At 48.5% G+C, this 18325-nt stretch overlaps 1 protein-coding gene across 1 annotated transcript; it reads right to left on the minus strand.

Moving 5' to 3' along the window:
• Positions 1-1312: 1312 nt before the first annotated feature.
• Positions 1313-18178, minus strand: LOC138651178 (uncharacterized). Its single transcript, XM_069741204.1, has 5 exons — positions 18069-18178; positions 10930-11066; positions 6409-7228; positions 5259-5432; positions 1313-3324 (listed from the first exon to the last, which is right to left on the minus strand). Exons 1-5 carry the CDS (start codon positions 18122-18124, stop codon positions 3159-3161), a joined length of 1353 nt encoding a protein of 450 aa, XP_069597305.1. The 5' UTR covers positions 18125-18178; the 3' UTR covers positions 1313-3158.
• Between the last annotated feature and the right edge of the window lie 147 nt (positions 18179-18325).

The raw sequence follows: 18325 nt of genomic DNA on the forward strand, positions 1-18325 counted from the left end.
GCAAGGGGCCAAATGTAATACACTAGAGGAAAGCGAGGGGCCGGATGTTAGACATTGGGGGCAAGGGGCCAAATGTAATACACTAGAGGAAAGCGAGGGGCCGGATGTTAGACATTGGGGGGTGAGGGGTGAAATGTAATACAAGGGGGGGGGGGCGAGGGGCCGGATGTTAGACATTGGGGGGCAAGGGGTGAAATGTAATACAAGGGGGGGGGGGGGGCCGAGGGGCCGGATGTTAGACATTGGGGGCAAGGGGTGAAATGTAATACAAGGGGGGGGGGGCCGAGGGGCCGGATGTTAGACATTGTGGGGCGAGGGGCCAAATGTAATACACTAGGGGAAGGCGAGGGGCCGGATGTTAGACATTGGGGGGTGAGGGGCCAAATGTAATACACTGGGGGGGCAAGGGGCCAGATGTTGGACATTGGGGGTGAGGGGCCGGACGTTAGACATTGGGGGGCAAGGGGCCAAATGTAATATACTGGAGTGGGCAAGGGGCTGGATGTTACACTTTGGGGGGGAGGGGGGGGCGAGGGGCCAAATATACACCAAGAGGCAAAGGGTCAGATGTTAGACATTGGGGGGCAAGGGACCAAATGTTATACACAGGGGGGCGAGGGGCCAGATGTTATACAAGGGTGGGCAGAGGTCAAATGTTATACACGATTGGGAGAGGGGTCAGATGCCATACACCTGTGGGTGGGGGGCCGGATGCTATACACTGGGGGGGGGGTGTGGGATGAAATGTTATACTACGGTGGGCAGGGGTAAAATGTTATACACCATGGGGAGAGGGGTCAGATGTCATACACCAGTAGGTGGGGGGTCGGATGCTATACACTGAGGGGGTGAGGGACGAAATGTTATAGATGGGAGATCGAGGGGGCCAGATGTTAAACAAGGGTAGACAGGGGTCAAATGTTATACACCATGGGGAGAGGGGTCAAATGTTACACACCGCTGGGTGAGGGGTCGAATGTTATACATGTGAGGATGTGGGGGGGGGGGGAGAGGCCGAATGTCATACACTGGGGGATGGGCAAGGGGCCAGATGTCACTCACCAGTTGGCATGGGGTCCAAATGAAAAGCTGGATAATATATGTATCCAGACGGCCCGTATAAACAATGCTGGGACCATGGCACTTTCTGGGGTTACATATGTGGGAGATGGTTGTATTTGCAGCATTTCCATGCACTTTGTGGGACAATCTCAGTATTTTCTATAAAGCACCTCCTTGTAGGAATGAATTGTCACTTATCAGTGATTTTCCCACGACGGTTTGATAGATAAGTCGCATTAGATGACGGAGAATCGTGTGAAGGTCATTTATTAGGAGGAGATACAATTACACAGACACAGCACCAACATCAGCCATGAAGAATAGAGAGCAAGGAATCTGCGGTAAAACGTCCAGAAGATACACAGGCTGGAGTCGGACATGACAGTGGAGGGTTCCTCTTCCATCTTTATCCTACTATTAATATAAAGCCATTTTCGGGTACGTCTGTATCTCGATATGTTTCTAAACAGCCACAAATAGGACTTACACAATGCCCGTGTGGCTACCCTAATACCCGTGTGGCTACCGCTGAATTAAAGGGGTTGTCTCAACTTCTTAAATGAGTAAAATTTTCAAAGTTCTTGTAAAAACAAGCAAATTTACAATTTACCTCTGATTTAGATATCCCTCAGAGAAGATATTTATTCTATTGTCTGCAACTCATTGCCTTGGTTACCGGCCACCACTGCAGTCCACCAGTCTTTCAGGAGCGCAGCACTTGGTGGCTCTTTGCTATAGAGCTTGCAAGCGCTGCGCTGAAGCTGGCTGCAGTGACACAGAGGAAATGCTGCCTCTGCTTGTAACATGGCAGAGTACGCAGCTCGGGTCAGCAGCTCAGCCATGCCGTTGGTCCGCACTGTCAATCCTTAGGAGTGCACTGCATGCCGGGAGGCTCTCGAGATAGAAGTCGAGAATAACCCTTTAACTCAGCGCTCTGATTTTGGCTGATCAGTAGTGGCAGGACGGATCACCTGTTGGTATGAGCAGGCGCTATGGAGTCTGTTGAGGATCACTGAGAAAAGAGAAGACCCGTTATGGATCTAGTGCAGCAGGTCATACGGAAGGTGGAGCAATTAATGCAGCTCCAAACCTTGGAGACTGATGCGGGACGATCCTAAGGACTTGTCTCAGCACAGATATTGGACTGCCGGGATGGGCCAACAATGCCTGACTGGTAGACATTAGTGATGAGCGAATAAGGTGTTATCTGAGAATGCTCGGGTGCTAACAGTGTCTTCGGCGTGCTCGAAAAATATGTTTGAGTCCTCGCGGCTGCATGTCCAGTGGATTTTCGACAGCCACAACACATGTAGGGATTGCCTGTTTGTTAGACAAATCCTACCAGCAAACTGATATGCAGACCATGAAATGTCCTCTGGCCTCTTGCTGGCTCTGCTTAGGCCCGTTATGGTCAACGGCTGCAAAAGGCAGCGCAGACAAAGTGATACATGGTTACCTAAGGGTTTCCAACGGGAAATTGGTGGCACATCTACTTAGTAGGCTGCTGAAGTCCACGCTGGGACAACCCCTTTTGAAATATTTTTTTTTTTTTTTTTGGGGGGGGGTATGTCTAGAGAAAAATTGCAGGACCACATCGGTGGTCCGTTGCCACAAGATCAGAGCCTGCGAACCTTCTGCCGGCATCCCCGGCTCCTTCTCTGATTAGTAGGCCTGATGCGAAGTTGCATCACAATGATAACGTCAAGATGGATCTATTAATCAGAAGAAGTGTCGTGGAGGCTCGAAACCGGCGGCTACGGACTACCGACATGGCCTCTGGCCCACCAGGGTCCTGCACATCATTTTTCTTAACTCTGTTCCTATCAGATGAGCTGCACGTCCTGTAGAAAGTGATAATCGGACTATGACATGTGCATGTTAGAGGTTGGGTACAAGCACGTACCCCGGAGTTATTGGAATACGTACAGATGCTGCCCCCCAGGTACCTTCATGTACAGATCTAGGTGCAGACATCCAGGACCTGGTTTTATGTAACACCCCCCACCCCTATATAAATATTAGCACACTGCCTTATTACCATCCCCCATAAATCTACATAGGCGCAGAAAGCTCAAAACACAGCAATATCTGCCAGCTTACACCGGCTCCAGGTGTGACATCTGAAAGTGCTCCTGAAAATCCTTGGATGAAGCGGCGAGATCCTGCCGGTAATTGAAGATGGCCTGGTAATCCTTGCTGGTCTTCAGTAGCTCATTATTCTTGCGGGCTTCATAGTGGAACTGCGAGTTCTTCATCTCGTACCTGCGAGGTAAAAGGAGGACTAGAAGATCATTTGTCCTATTAATGAATTCAGGCAGCGTCCCTGTTTTTTGGTGCCTGATGGGAGTATGTAAAGTGGGTGCAGGGGTGTCTCGTTCATCAGGACCACCCTGGACATCATCGAAGGCGTCTCTACCAGATCTGGCTTGTGTATGCCGGACGTAATCTGCCATTCATATATATGACGGATAGGTACAATCGCCTTATTGCTCCTGTTTAGATCTCTTGGCTGCCAGGGGTTAAAGGGACCTGTAGTATTTAGCTGATCCTCTGGGTGCCTTTTGCTTAAAAAGTGACACCTCTGCCCCCTGTACGGTATTATGTCATAGCTAAATTAGTATACAAATGCGTTAATAATAAATGTGTTTGAGGATATCCTGATAGTGAAAAAAAAATCCATTTGAAAGTGGCGCCTGCGCAGTAGCAGCTATCGTTGTATACAGAGGTGATCCGATAGCTGCTATTGTGCAGGCGCCAGTGGCGCCATCTCAGAGGAGGACATTTTTTTTTCTCTACCAAGATGGCACCGTCTACATTATGAATACCTAATCAGAGCACCACATGAAGACGCCCACAGGCCGCCCCGGAGCATGAGCATATCATTAACTAAAAACTGAAAATAAAGATTAAACAAGAACCACAAGACAGATTCCATCACCGGGTATCATTGTAATCGGTATAACTACAATGCAACTTCTGTCCGTGCACCGAAAGTTGGCTTATCAGAAAGCTGATCCTAGAGAGGAGAACAACTATCTGCGGTGCCCAGGACCAACTTCTGGTCTGATCCTCTGCCAGCATCCTTCATCTGCCTTTTCCTGTGCTGCTCCTTTGCTATGCAGGCGGCGCGGCGTCATGATGTCACAGCGTGACATGCTGTGTGAGGGTTAGTGACTAAGCCACATACAACATTATGATGTCACGACTCGAGGTGTAGGAAGCAGCAAATGACTACCAGGACAAGGATGCCAGCTCCAGAAGTGACGTCTCCTGGGCACGAGCCTCTGTCGCTTTCTGTAAGGTTATGTCCACATGGGACTTACTCACTGCTAACTTTCTGCAGCAAAAAATCCACAGCATCAAAATTATCAACAAAAAAACATTCAGAAATTCTCGTGTCTAGGGAATAAGGTTTCTCCTTATGGAGAGTGACAAACCAAGCCTGGCATGTCAGAGTGAGGAGACTTATAAGCCATGCATGCTCCTCTGGGAAATTAAATATGCAAATTGTCTCTTCAGAGAGGAAGCGGACTAAAACTCTAGCGCCACCTATTGAAAACAGTGATCCTAAAAGTCAATATTTACTCTTTAACAAGCCTTGCAATATGACTTAGGATAAAAGCCAAACCAGAATCTAAATTTGCAAACACATGTTTTGGGGTGTTGCTCTTCATCAGTGCAAAGTATGAGATCTGATTTGGCCAAGTTAAAAGTTCTGGTCTGGGGTCTAAGGAGTAACATTTCTCCATGTGGAGAGTGACAAGCCAAGCCTGGCATGTCAGAGTGAGGAGACTTATAGGCCATGCAATGCTCTTCTGGGATATTAAATATGCAAATTGTCTCTTCAGAGAGGAAGCGGACTGGAACTCTAGTGCCGCCTATAGGAAGTAGCAATCCGAAAAGTCAATATGGACTCTTTAGGGAGCCTTGCGTTAGGACTATGGTGTGGATTTTCAGCAGATTTCACCCCTTGCATTGAAAAGATGAAATCAGCAGTTATACTAACTAGTCTGTTGTGGACATAAAATCCACACTGTTGGTCAATTTCCGCTGCAGATAATTTTTTTCGCTGATATATGGTAAGGTTTGGTAAAATATCATTCACTGTGTTGCGTCAGTAAAACACTACAGATTGTCCGACGGCAAATACCAAAGGAAAAACCATGACTTAAGACATCAGCAGTCCACAATCTCACCACTTAGGCTTTGGTCCTCGGGTCCTTTCCAGCTCTTGCTGCCTTTTAATCTCCAGCAACAATTCCTCTTCCACACGGAGCCGCTCCAGTCGTAACCGAGTGAGCTCCTGCTGATAGGGAGATGCTTCCACTACAGATATACTAGCGTCTGCCCTGGATAACGTCTTCAAGAATCTAGAAAAGTAAACAGGAGATCCCTTGGATTAGCAATGTGTATAGCACATCATCAATGAGAAGAGCATGGGGGTCTATGAAGAGCATGCCAGCACCAATGCTACGAAGAAAGGGGCTGCATTGTGAATCGGACATCTGCAGCCCCTTTTGCAGCACCCCATTGTTTGGGGGTCTTTAGTATAAATATATGTGCAGTAGGGGATTGCAGTCGGGACTGTAGTCAGGGGTACAAGCTGGTATTTCCGATGGAACCTGCACCTTTAGACTGCACTTTTAGAGAACTTTTGACACGTCAGGGAATCATAAAAAGTTTTCTTTTCATTGGTGGGCTCTGGGTGCTGGGACCCCCCAACAATCACTAACACAAAGTAGCAGCCGATCGCTACCTTCTTCCGAGACTGAATATGAACTTAAAGGGGCAGATTTAATTTAGTCAATTAAAAAAATGATTGGAGTAAATTGCGCCAAATTTATTAAAAGCTGTGAGATAATTAATAAATTTGGTGCAGTCCTCAACTCAGAAAATGAAATTATGCTATGAGCAAGTGCAGATCTGTGCCAAAATCTGTAACATTCTCTGCCAAAAAGTTTCTGGGCGAACCCCTCCTGGTGCTCCATGGGTCACATGGATCAAAAACGGAGCGCAATGGGATCGATTGCCTAAATGGCGTAAATTACCTGGTAAATTTGGACGTTAGGCTTTCTATGGAGCCACGCTTCAATTTTGGAAAAGAGCAGCAGTCTGATTTCAGCTTTTGCCATTTTTTGAGGAGTCTCAGCACTTGGACACCTATTGATCCAAACTTCTGCGAAGTCTTTACGACATGTCAAAAGTTTTCTCAAAGTGTGGTCACATTTTAATCAAATATTCCAAAACTGCTCAATAATTACCAAGTCGGCAATTTTGCTGCATTATGGCACTTAGCATTAGACTGTACGGGGCCCAAATATTTCATAAAGCAAGTAAAGTCTCTACCTGTCACTGATCTCCTCTGCGGTTGGCGCGGATATTGCAGGTGATGGGACACTGTACGGAGACCATGAATAGTTCAGGCTGCTTCTGATCTTTCTCGGAGGAGTGAAGGACCTTGTAAGAAAAGTTCCTGGTCTGTAGAACCGCGAACGTGACTGCCGGTTGGAAGAGGATGTCTTGACGCTGGATTTCAGTCTTGGCGGAGGTTGGGCGCAGGCATTGGCTTTGGCAGAGTTTGGCCTCCAGATGCGTTTTGGGGATTGGGAGCGTGATCTCAGCCATCTGGCTTTCTTAGAGGCGGGTGAAAATGAGTGGGAACGGTCCAAGGACTGAGATCTTCCTCTTACTGTTGAGGCTCGAGTTCTTTCAGGAGAACGGGATCGTACAGCAATCTTGGGAGGTAATAAGGCTTTGACTCCAACAATATGAGGAGCCCCGAGCTTCACGGGGATGGATTCTCTATAGGTAACGTCCGATTGGGTCAGAGAGGAAGATTTGGTATTCATCACACCTCCTGGACGAGTGATGGAGAACTTTGAAAAAGCTGGCACGCCAGAACTTCGGACAGCAGAAAACATCTCAAGCGGATCATTCAGATGGTTTGATGTTAAAGACCAGTGAGACTCCGGCCCGGGATCAGGGCTGCCGTTGTACAAGGAGTCCTCCATCTTCTTTGACCATTCATGGTTATTGGTGTTTGATCTCTTGCTTTCAAAACTTAGACTAGAAGCCAAACTATCCACCTGGACCCTCAACTTCCTCAGGTTCTCCTCCAAGTCATCAATGGTGACGTTCTCTTTGGTGTATGAAGACAGCGTGTTGCCTGGTTTTAATGTAGGAGGTCTGGTTAGAAAGATTAGCTTTTACATTTCCAGTTTATCTGAACAGCCCATGTGACGTCTCACCTTTAAAGGGATCGTCTGATTGGAAAAAGACCAATGATATTTTTTTTGCGATACATATTTTTTTAAATATTTTGTCTTTCTTTTTTGCTTACTGGGCCTGAACTAAATTTCTGCCGTCACTTTATGGGATTGTAGATTGGAAAATACAGACTGTGTGATTGTCAGGATTCCCATCAATTGCCGGATCAAGTGGGTGGTCAGATGACCACCAGTATGAGAACTGGATATAGGTGGTCCCGTGGCGACTACATTCTTATCCGCTTCTTTCAATAGATCACTGAATGAAGCAGATGAGAATCAAGTGGGCACATAGAGTGACTGCAGAAAGATCGCTCAATCCCGGAAGACCCCTTTAATGTTCCTCATCTCTATCTACATTAAAAAAAAACAACAAACGCTGAAATCTTGCAGTTTCGTCATGAAGTCTCATAATAGGCTGATACCTCCTGCTCTATAGGGATCAATTCTCAGCAGCCATCTCATTCTCATCACAGACAGGGTTGCAATGATAGGTATCACCTCATTCCCAATTGGTAATGGTCACAGCTCACCTTCTCCCCCTCTCTGCATAATGACCTTTGCTCAGATCAGAACATGCCTAGAAAACGCTACCAGAGAAGTCAAAGGGGCGGATTTACCATTTGTGCTTTTGAAAGTAACTTTCTATAGTTGTATGGGATTGATGGATGAATAGATGGTTGGAAGGAAGAAGTGATAAAAAGGAAAGGACAAAATAAAATGAAGGAAAAGAAAAAGGAAGGAAGAAAGCGAGAGAGAAAAGGGAAAGAAAAAAGATGGAAGAAAAAAGGAAGGAAGGAAGGAAGGGGAAAAAAAGGAACAAAGAAAAAAAAGGAATGAAGGAAGAGAAAAATGAAATTAGGAAGGGAGAAAAAAGAGAGAGAAAAGGGAAATAAAAGATAAAAATGAAGAAACAAGAAACAAAAACGAAGAAATAAAGAAAAAACAAAGAATGAAGAGAGAAAAGGGAAAGAAGAGAAAGGAAGGAAGAGAGAGAGAGAAAAAAGTAAGAAAGAGAAAAGGGAAGTGAGAGAGAAAAAGAAAAAAAAGGAAACGGAAGGGAGAAAAAGGAAGAAAGAGAGAAAATGGAAGGGAAGAAGAAAGAAAAAGGAAGGAACAGAGAAAAGGGAAGAAAGAGAGAGGAAGAAAGGAAGGACAAAAAATAAGGAAGAGAGAAAAAAGGAAGGAAAAAAGAAAAAGCAAGAAACAGAGAAAATGGAAGCGAGAGGAAGAAAGGAAGGATGGACAAAAAGGAAGTAAGAGAGAGAAAAGGAAGAAAGACAGAAAAAGGAAGGAAGAAAGAAAAGGGAAGGAAGATACAAAATGGAAAGAAGAGACAAAAGGGAAGGAAGAGAAAAGGGAAGGAAGAGAGAAAAAGGAAGAAAAACAGGAAACGGAAGGAAGAGAGAGAAAATGGAAGGCGGAATGAAAAAGGAAGGAAAGAAGAGAAAAAAGGAAGGACAAGAGAAAAGGGAAGAAAGAAAAGGGAAGAAAGGAAGGAAGGCCAAAAAAGGAAGGGAGAAAAAAGGAAGGAAGATAGAAAACTTTACCAGAGAAGTCAAAGAGACTGTTTTATCATTTGTGTTTTTGTTTTGTTTTTTTTTTAAAGTAACTTTTCTTTTGCCCTATGGCATTCCTTGTAGCTTTTGGGACAAATTCTTCAAAGTGTGAATGATTTACGCAAACTCAAAGATGCTCATTTTTGTCTTTTACTTATTTGCACCTTTATTGAGTAAAAAGTTGCACAAATGTATAAAATGTTGCATGTTAGCCTTCCATTGTGCAAAAAGAAAAATGTAGACGGATTATTTACTCCAAAATTGGCGTACAATTTTGCAGCATTTGAAAACAGCAAATGTTGAGTTGGGGCTCATTCAGAAGTCCGATTTTTACATACGCGTACCAGCCCTGTGTTTCACAGACAGCACTTGTACCTGGTGTAGTCTATGGGGCCATCCTTATGTTCGTGATTTTTCATGAACTGAGAAGTCTGCGGAAAATCGAGGAGACATGTCGGCAATGCAAGTTAATGGGGCCGTGAAAATATCGGACTGCACTCAGATGACATCCAAGTGTGGTCCGATTATCACGGACCGCCAGAATGGAGAAGGAAAAATTTTTATTTTTTATATTTGTTATTTCTCCATGTACGAGACAAAACAGATGACACACGGAGCAAACTGATCAAAAGACTGATCAGAATAATCAGTCGGAAAAAATCGGACGTGTGAATGAGTCCTTAGACTAAAACATCTGAATGATTAAAACCATGGAAGTTATGAAGAAGAAAAAAATTGACAAAACTAATAGTATTAACATTAAAAAAAAACAATAAGGAGCAAACATAAAAGATGTAACGGCAATGATGTCTTGAGGCAAATGAGTCAAAACCTGTCTATGGTAAATATGGCTGCTGGAAAGTGTACGGTACTTCTAAATACTCTTAGCATAGTCATGTAAAAACAAATCTACACTCAGAATATAAAAATAAATTATAAAAAAATAATATTTACTTTACATTTTTACCCTTCACAGGATATATATTTATTATGTAGACTTAAGGCTAGTTTCACATTTGCGTTAAAAAACGCAGCGTTTTTAACGCAAACGCATGTGGTGCAAAAAACGCATGTAAACGCGTTAAAACGCTGCGTTTTTTAGACGCATGCGTCTTTGCATGTGGTAAAAAAAAACGCGGCGTTTTGACGCGTTTACATGCGTTTTTTCCTGCATTTGCATTTTTGAAACGCATGATGAGAAGTGTGTGACAGATGCCAATCATCAAAATCAACTAGAAAACCCACTATAAACAGAAATAGCTAGGGTTAGGGTTAGGATCCCTAGTAACCATAGGGATCCTAACCCTAACCATAGGGATCCTAACCCTAACCCTAGGGATCGTAACCCTAACCCTAACCATAGGGATCCTAACCCTAACCCTAGGGATCGTAACCCTAACCCTAACCATAGGGATCCTAACCCTAACCCTAGGGATCCTAACCCTAACCATAGGGATCCTAACCCTAACCCTAGGGTTCCTAACTCTAACCCTAACCCTAGGGATCCTAACCCTAACCCTAGAGATCCTAACCCTAACCCTAGGGATCCTAACCCTAACCCTTAGGGTTAGGATGCTAACCCTTAGGGTTAGGGTTAGGATCCCTTAGGGTTAGTTTTAGGATCCCTAGGGTTAGTGTTAGGGTTAGGGTTGGGGGGTGGCTTATCAGTGTGTATTCTTGTGTTTTTCTATTGAAATGCATGCGTTTAAAAACGCTTACAAACGCATGTGCTTAAAAACGCATGCGTTTACATAGACAGCAATGCGTTTTTTGCCACAAAAAAAGCATGCGTTTTTTTGCGGCAAAAAAAACGCCGCTAGAAATTACTACATGTTGCATTTCCACAACAAAACGCAAGCATAGAAACGACGCATGCGTCGGCAAAACGCATGCGTTTTTAATGTTAAATATAGAAAGAAAAAAAAACCGCATGGTTTTTTTTTCTCTAAAACGCAGCGCCAAAAAACGCAAATGTGAAACCAGCCTAATAGAAAAAAAAATACAGTCCTGCTGAAACAGACACGGGTTTGGCTTGGACTCACCGTTTGGCTCATCGGGATATACCAGTCCTCCTCCTTCTCTGCTGAGGGGGCTGCGGATGTTGGCAGACCCTTGAAAGCTAAGATTATGGGTGCTGGTGGTCTTTTGCGTATTGCTGAGGAATTCATATGGCTTCTCTCTAAAAAAAAAAAAGAAAGTTTTTAAGGCCTGAGAACAAGGCAGGAGACTAAAGGAAAGAGGCGATGTCCCTTCCATATTGTTCCATGATCATTGCTGAGCCTCCTGCATCGCTGCCATCTGTGGCTTTCCTTATTACCTGTGTGCACTAGTGCCAAAATACTCAGTCACTTCCCCTTTAAGGTTGGCCATTTTTTTTTCCACTTAAATGCATGGATTTGGGGCAAAAATTATTTCTACAATTGGGTTTCATCAAAAAATGTTGCACCGTTTTGCTTCTATATCCTCTGTCTATTGCTGGTTGCAGAACGAGTTATCTGAGAATCTGTCAGTGAGTCCATTCCAAGATGGAAGTTTCTAACTCTTATTTTTCTGACCTCCTAGGAAATGTTATAAAATAAGGAAATAAGAGTGTCTTACTCCTTGAATCCCCCCGTCACCCCTGGATCGTCTCTTGGAGGTCCCCAGTACTGGCAATGATGGCATCACGTCCATTAGTCACCTAGATGAGGTAGCCAATCACGTGTATGTGTACAGGATGTGACGACTGAAGGCTGTGATCGGCTGTAGCGGTCAGGAGATCGATGTACAGCACCCCACAAAATCACCACTTCTGGCACCGGCATGGAGCAGCAGGGGAGTCAATGGATAAACGAGGCTTATTTCATCATGATTAGCATTCCCTACTACAGGGACAATTACAAGAGATTCAGTACATTCCTGTATTTGAAATTAGTTAATTAAATTTAATGTTTCAATTATTTTGGAAAATTTGCTGTTTGCAGGTGAATTTCCAACTAGAAGGCAGGATTTGCTCCCACAATATAATTATGATGTGCGAGTGTCAGTCCCGGGATCTCAGTAATCTCCTCCACTCGCTCAGTTCTTGGGGATGTGTGGGACGCCTCCGGAGGTTTCCATGACAGCGAGCGGCCCCCCAGACAGGTCCCCCTACTCACAAGAATACATTGTCACTGACAGCATGAAGAAGCGATGGGAAACCGGAGAAGTGGAGCTGGAGGAGAAGAGGAGCCGGAGGAGAAGAAGAGCCGAAGAAGAAGAGGAGCCAGTGGGGAAGAACAGCTGGTGGAGAAGAGGAGCAGGAGAAGAAGAGGAGTCGGTGGAGAAGAGGAGCCGGAAGAGAAGAAGAGCCGAAGAAGAAGAGGAGCCAGTGGAGAAGAACAGCTGGTGGAGAAGAACAGCTGGTGGAGAAGAGGAGCAGGAGAAGAAGAGGAGTCGGTGGAGAAGAGGAGCCGGAAGAGAAGAAGAGCCGAAGAAGAAGAGGAGCCAGTGGAGAAGAACAGCTGGTGGAGAAGAACAGCTGGTGGAGAAGAGGAGCAGGAGAAGAAGAGGAGTCGGTGGAGAAGAGGAGCCGGAAGAGAAGAAGAGCCGAAGAAGAAGAGGAGCCAGTGGAGAAGAACAGCTGGTGGAGAAGAGGAGCAGGAGAAGAAGAGGAGCAGGAGAAGAGGAGCCGGTGGAGAAGAGGAGCAGGAGAAGAAGAGGAGCCGGAGGAGAAGAAGAGCCGGAAGAGAAGAAGAGCCGAAGAAGAAGAGGAGCCGGTGGAGAAGAACAGCAGGAGAAGAAGAGGAGCAGGAGAAGAGGAGCCGGTGGAGAAGAGGAGCCGGTGGAGAAGAGGAGCCGGTGGAGAAGAGGAGCCGGTGGAGAAGAGGAGCCGGAGGAGAAGAGGTGCTGGAGGAGAAGAAGAGCCGGAAGAGAAGAAGAGCCGAAGAAGAAGAGGAGCCAGTGGGGAAGAACAGCTGGTGGAGAAGAGGAGCAGGAGAAGAAGAGGAGTCGGTGGGGAAGAGGAGCCGGAAGAGAAGAAGAGCCGAAGAAGAAGAGGAGCCAGTGGAGATGAACAGCTGGTGGAGAAGAACAGCTGGTGGAGAAGAGGAGCAGGAGAAGAAGAGGAGTCGGTGGAGAAGAGGAGCCGGAAGAGAAGAAGAGCCGAAGAAGAAGAGGAGCCAGTGGAGAAGAACAGCTGGTGGAGAAGAGGAGAAGGAGAAGAAGAGGAGCAGGAGAAGAGGAGCCGGTGGAGAAGAGGAGCAGGAGAAGAAGAGGAGCCGGAGGAGAAGAAGAGCCGGAAGAGAAGAAGAGCCGAAGAAGAAGAGGAGCCAGTGGAGAAGAACAGCAGGAGAAGAAGAGGAGCAGGAGAAGAGGAGCCGGTGGAGAAGAGGAGCCAGTGGAGAAGAGGAGCCGGTGGAGAAGAGGAGCCGGAGGAGAAGAGGAGCCGGAGGAGAAGAGGAGCCGGAGGAGAAGAGGAGCCGGAGGAGAAGAGGTGCTGGAGGAGAAGAAGAGCCGGAAGAGAAGAAGAGCCGAAGAAGAAGAGGAGCCAGTGGAGAAGAACAGCTAGTGGAGAAGAGGAGCAGGAGAAGAAGAGGAGTTGGTGGAGAAGAGGAGCCGGAGGAGAAGAGGAGCCGGAGGAGAAGAGGAGCCAGAGGAGAAGAGGAGCCGGAAGAGAAGAGGACCCGGAGGAGAAGAGGAGCCGGTGGAGAAGAACAGCTTGTGGAGAAGAGGAGCCAGAGAAGAAGAGGAGCCGGTGGAGAAGGGGAGCCGGTGGAGAAGGGGAGCCGGTGGAGAAGAGGAGCCGGAAGAGAAGAGGAACCGGAGGTAAGAAGAGCTGGTGGAGAAGAGGAGCCGGAGGAGAAGAGGAACCGGAGGAGAAGAAGAGCCAGAGGAGAAGAGGAGCCAGAGGAGAAGAAGAGCCGGAGGAGAAGAAGAGCCGGAGGAGAAGAAGAGCCGGAGGAGAAGAAGAGCCGGAATAGAAGAAGAAGAGCCGGAAAAGAAGAGGAGCCGGTGGAGACTCGGAACAGGAAGCTACTTTTCAAACATTAATTTGGAATCTCTAGAAATAGTTTTCAATTTGAACAAAAATGTTTTTCTTTTTTTTTTCCAGCAGTGAAAGATCAGAGAATATTGTGTCCGTCTATATGAATTCTGTATATGGCCCATATAGCTGTGAGAGATCATAGGACAGGGAAATGGAGAAGAGAAAGGCACAGAGAGATATGAGGGAAAGAAGAAAAAGGGAATAAAGAAAAAGGGTGACAGGAAGAAAGGAAGCAAGAAAGAGAAAAAGGGAAGGAAAGAAAGAGAAAAGGGAAGGAAGAGAGTAAGGAAGGAAGGAAGGGGGAAGGGAGGAAAAAAGAAAGGAAGAGAAAAAAGACAAAAAAAAAAGAGGGAAAAGGGAAATAAGAGAGAAAAAGAGAGAAATGGAAGTAAGCTAGAAAAGGAAGAAAGCAAGAAAAAGGAAAGGAAGGAAAAAGGAAGAAAGAGAAAAAAGAGCGAGATAAAGGAAGAAGGGAAGATAGAAAATAATGGAAGGAAGAGAGAGAAATGAAGGAAGCGAGAAAAAGAAATAAAGAGAAAAAAGAAAGAGAAAAAAGGAAAAAAAGAGAAAAAGAACATAAGAGAGAAAAAGGAAAGAAGAGAGAAACATTATGGAAGGAATAAAAAAGAAAGGAGGAAAGAAAAAGGAAGAAAAGAATAAAAAAAGGAAGAATGGAATAAACAAGGAAAGAAAGGTGAAGGAAGGGAGAAAATGTAAGGAAGAGAGAGGAAGGAATGAGAAAGGAAAGAAGAGAAAATAGGAAGAAACAGAAAAAAGTAAGGAGAGAAAAGGGAAAAGAGAAAAAAGAGAAAACAGAAGTGAGAAAAGGAAGAAAGCGAGAAAAGGGAAAGAGGGAAGACAGAAAAGAATGGAAAGAAGAGAGAAAAAGGAAGAAGAGAGAAAACAGAAGGAAGAGAGAAAACGGAAGGAAGAGAGAAATGGGAAAAAAAGAGAGAAAAGGGAAGAAATAAAAAAGAAGGAAGTGACAAAAAGGAAGGAAGAAAAAAGGAAGGAAGGGAGAAAAGGGAAAGAAGGATTAAGGACCTGAATATGTGTCACACCTTAGATTCCTCACAGTCCCCCTGTGTTACTCTGATGACAGCCTTACACCTCCCCTTGACATTCTCACTAGCGGCTTCATCTGGTCGTCACCCAAAATGGCTCCAACAGTCTTGAAGGAGTTTCCGGAGATGCTGACCACTCGTTGGTGCTTTGCCTTCACTCTGTATCCAACTCATCCCAGACCACCTCAACCAGTTGGCCACTAGTGGAGGCCATGTCCTCTGATGTAGCCTCCATCCATCTCCTTGGCCACTTAGCTCTCTCATAGCCTGGAGTGGTGTTTGGATCATTGTCCTGTCGCAATGATGGTCCCACTGAGCACAGACGGGAGGGTACAGGGTACATTTGTGCAGAATTCTGTGGTAGCCAGACAGGGTACTGTGCCTTTCATGTGGAATAAATCATCAATAGGAACCTCCACCCCACCACACTTACCCCTCCAGGCTTCACGGTGGGCCCCACACATGTACAAGACATCTCTTCAATTTTTCGGCGTCTCACAAAGACATTGATTGTTGGTACCAAAATTTTCAAATTTTAGCTTGTCAGATCCCAGCACAGATTTCCACTGATCTAATAATGTCTTGTCCTTATGTTACTCGGCCCAAATAAGTCTCTTCTTGATCCTCATTAGTGGCTTCTTTGCAGCAATTCAACCATAAAGGCGGCTTCTCTCAGCCTCCATGGACAGATAATGTTGAGTTGTGTCTGTGAATCATTTATGAGGGCTGTTACCTGAGGAGCTATCAATATGAAGTTTGTGAGGCTGGTAACTCTGATGAACTTATCCTCTGCAGCAGAGGTCATTTTTCATCTGTGAAAGGACTGTGAAGAATCGAAGGTGTAACACATATCACCTGCTTCATGTGTTTCTTCCTGGTATTGGTGTCTTCAGTATAAATCTACAATGTGCATTCTAATAATAGTGGGCTGCAACATTTCGTCATACAGCGGTGTGTTCCGGGGGTTGGGGTCGCACCGCAGGACCGGGAGTTGGGGTCGTGCCGCAGGATCGGGGGTTGGGGGTCGTTGCCGCCGGACCGGGGGTTGGGGTCGCGCAGCTGGACCGGGGGTTGAGGTTGAGCAGCTGGACCAGGAGTTGGGCTCGCACCGCAGGATCGGGGGTTGGGGTCGTCACCGCCGGACCGGGGGTTGGGGTCGCGCAGCTGGACCGGGGGTTCGGGTCGCGCAGCTGGACCGGGGGTTGGGGTCGCACCGCAGGATCGGGGTCGTCGCTGCCGCCGGACCGGGGGTTGGGGTCGTCGCCGCCGGACCGGGGGTTGGGGTCGTTGCCGCCGGACCGGGGGTTGGGGTCGCACTGCAGGATCGGGGGTTGGGGTCGTCGCTGCCGCAGGATCGGGGTTGGGGTCGTCGCCGCCGGACCGGGGGTTGGGGTCGCGCAGCTGGACCGGGGGTTGGGGTTGAGCAGCTGGACCGGGGGTTGGGCTTGCACCGCAGGATCGGGATTGCGGTCGTCGCTGCCGCCGGACCGGGGGTTGGGGTCGCGCAGCTGGACCGGGGGTTGGGGTCGCACCGCAGGATCGGGGGTTGGGGTCGTCGCTGCCGCAGGATCGGGGGTTGGGGTCGTCGCCGCCGGACCGGGGGTTGGGGTCGCGCAGCTGGACCGGGGGTTGGGGTTGAGCAGCTGGACCAGGAGTTGGGCTTGCACCGCAGGATCGGGGATTGGGGTCGTCGCTGCCGCCGGACCGGGCGTTGGGGTCGAGCAGCTGGACCGGGGGTTGGGGTCGCACCGCAGGATCGGGGGTTGGGGTCGTCGCTGCCGCAGGATCGGGGGTTGGGGTCGTCGCCGCCGGACCGGGGGTTGGGGTCGCGCAGCTGGACCGGGGGTTGGGGTTGCACTGCAGGATCGGGGATTGGGGTCGTCGCTGCCGCCGGACCGGGGGTTGGGGTCGAGCAGCTGGATCGGGGGTTGGGGTCGCACCGCAGGATCGGGGGTTGGGGTCGTCGCTGCCGCAGGACCGGGGGTTGGGGTCGCGCAGCTGGACCGGGGGTTGGGGTTGAGCAGCTGGACCGGGGGTTGGGCTTGCACCGCAGGATCGGGATTGCGGTCGTCGCTGCCGCCGGACCGGGGGTTGGGGTCGCGCAGCTGGACCGGGGGTTGGGGTCGCACCGCAGGATCGGGGGTTGGGGTCGTCGCTGCCGCAGGATCGGGGGTTGGGGTCGTCGCCGCCGGACCGGGGGTTGGGGTCGCGCAGCTGGACCGGGGGTTGGGGTTGAGCAGCTGGACCAGGAGTTGGGCTTGCACCGCAGGCAGGATCGGGGATTGGGGTCGTCGCTGCCGCCGGACCGGGGGTTGGGGTCGAGCAGCTGGACCGGGGGTTGGGGTCGCACCGCAGGATCGGGGGTTGGGGTCGTCGCTGCCGCAGGATCGGGGGTTGGGGTCGTCGCCGCCGGACCGGGGGTTGGGGTCGCGCAGCTGGACCGGGGGTTGGGGTTGCACTGCAGGATCGGGGATTGGGGTCGTCGCTGCCGCCGGACCGGGGGTTGGGGTCGAGCAGCTGGATCGGGGGTTGGGGTCGCACCGCAGGATCGGGGGTTGGGGTCGTCGCTGCCGCAGGATCGGGGGTTGGGGTCGCGCAGCTGGACCGGGGGTTGGGGTTGAGCAGCTGGACCGGGGGTTGGGGTTGAGCAGCTGGACCAGGAGTTGTGCTTGCACCGCAGGATCGGGGATTGGGGTCGTCGCTGCCGCCGGACCGGGGGTTGGGGTCGAGCAGCTGGACCGGGGGTTGGGGTTGAGCAGCTGGACCAGGAGTTGGGCTTGCACCGCAGGATCGGGGATTGGGGTCGTCGCTGCCGCCGGACCGGGGGTTGGGGTCGAGCAGGTGGACCGGGGGTTGGGGTCAAGCAGATGGACCGGGGGTTGGGGGTCGGGCCCCGGACCGGGGCTTACTATGGACAAACTTTCACATCACCCAAGAGGATAATTACCAGCAGTCACCTTAATTCTTGGACACCCCCTCTAACAGTGCATGTATCATCACTAAAGATGGACCCCAACCATTCAGACTTCCATAAATGTTCATTTATCGCATTAGTAAGTCTTCATTCACATAGTGGCCTCTCTATGGAGCCCCCACACCCGCATCCACCTACCTGAGCGCCGCTTTCCTCCCATGCAGGACGAACGCTCCCTCCGCTCTCTGTGCCATGGTGGCTTTTCTCTTCGCTTCTAGTCTTTGTAACTAAGGGAGGAGCCAAACAAGACGTTGCTAAGCGGAAGTCTCCATCTTCAACAAAACTTCGCTTTCTTAATACTTTTGATCCTTTGCGCTATCCATCCTCCGGAAGCTGAATGCCGGTCAGAACTCATCCAATAGCAGTCTGGTGTGTCCCGTGACGTCATCAGCTGG

This window comes from Ranitomeya imitator, chromosome 10, assembly GCF_032444005.1.
Source record: "Ranitomeya imitator isolate aRanImi1 chromosome 10, aRanImi1.pri, whole genome shotgun sequence".
Lineage (NCBI taxonomy): Eukaryota > Metazoa > Chordata > Amphibia > Anura > Dendrobatidae > Ranitomeya > Ranitomeya imitator.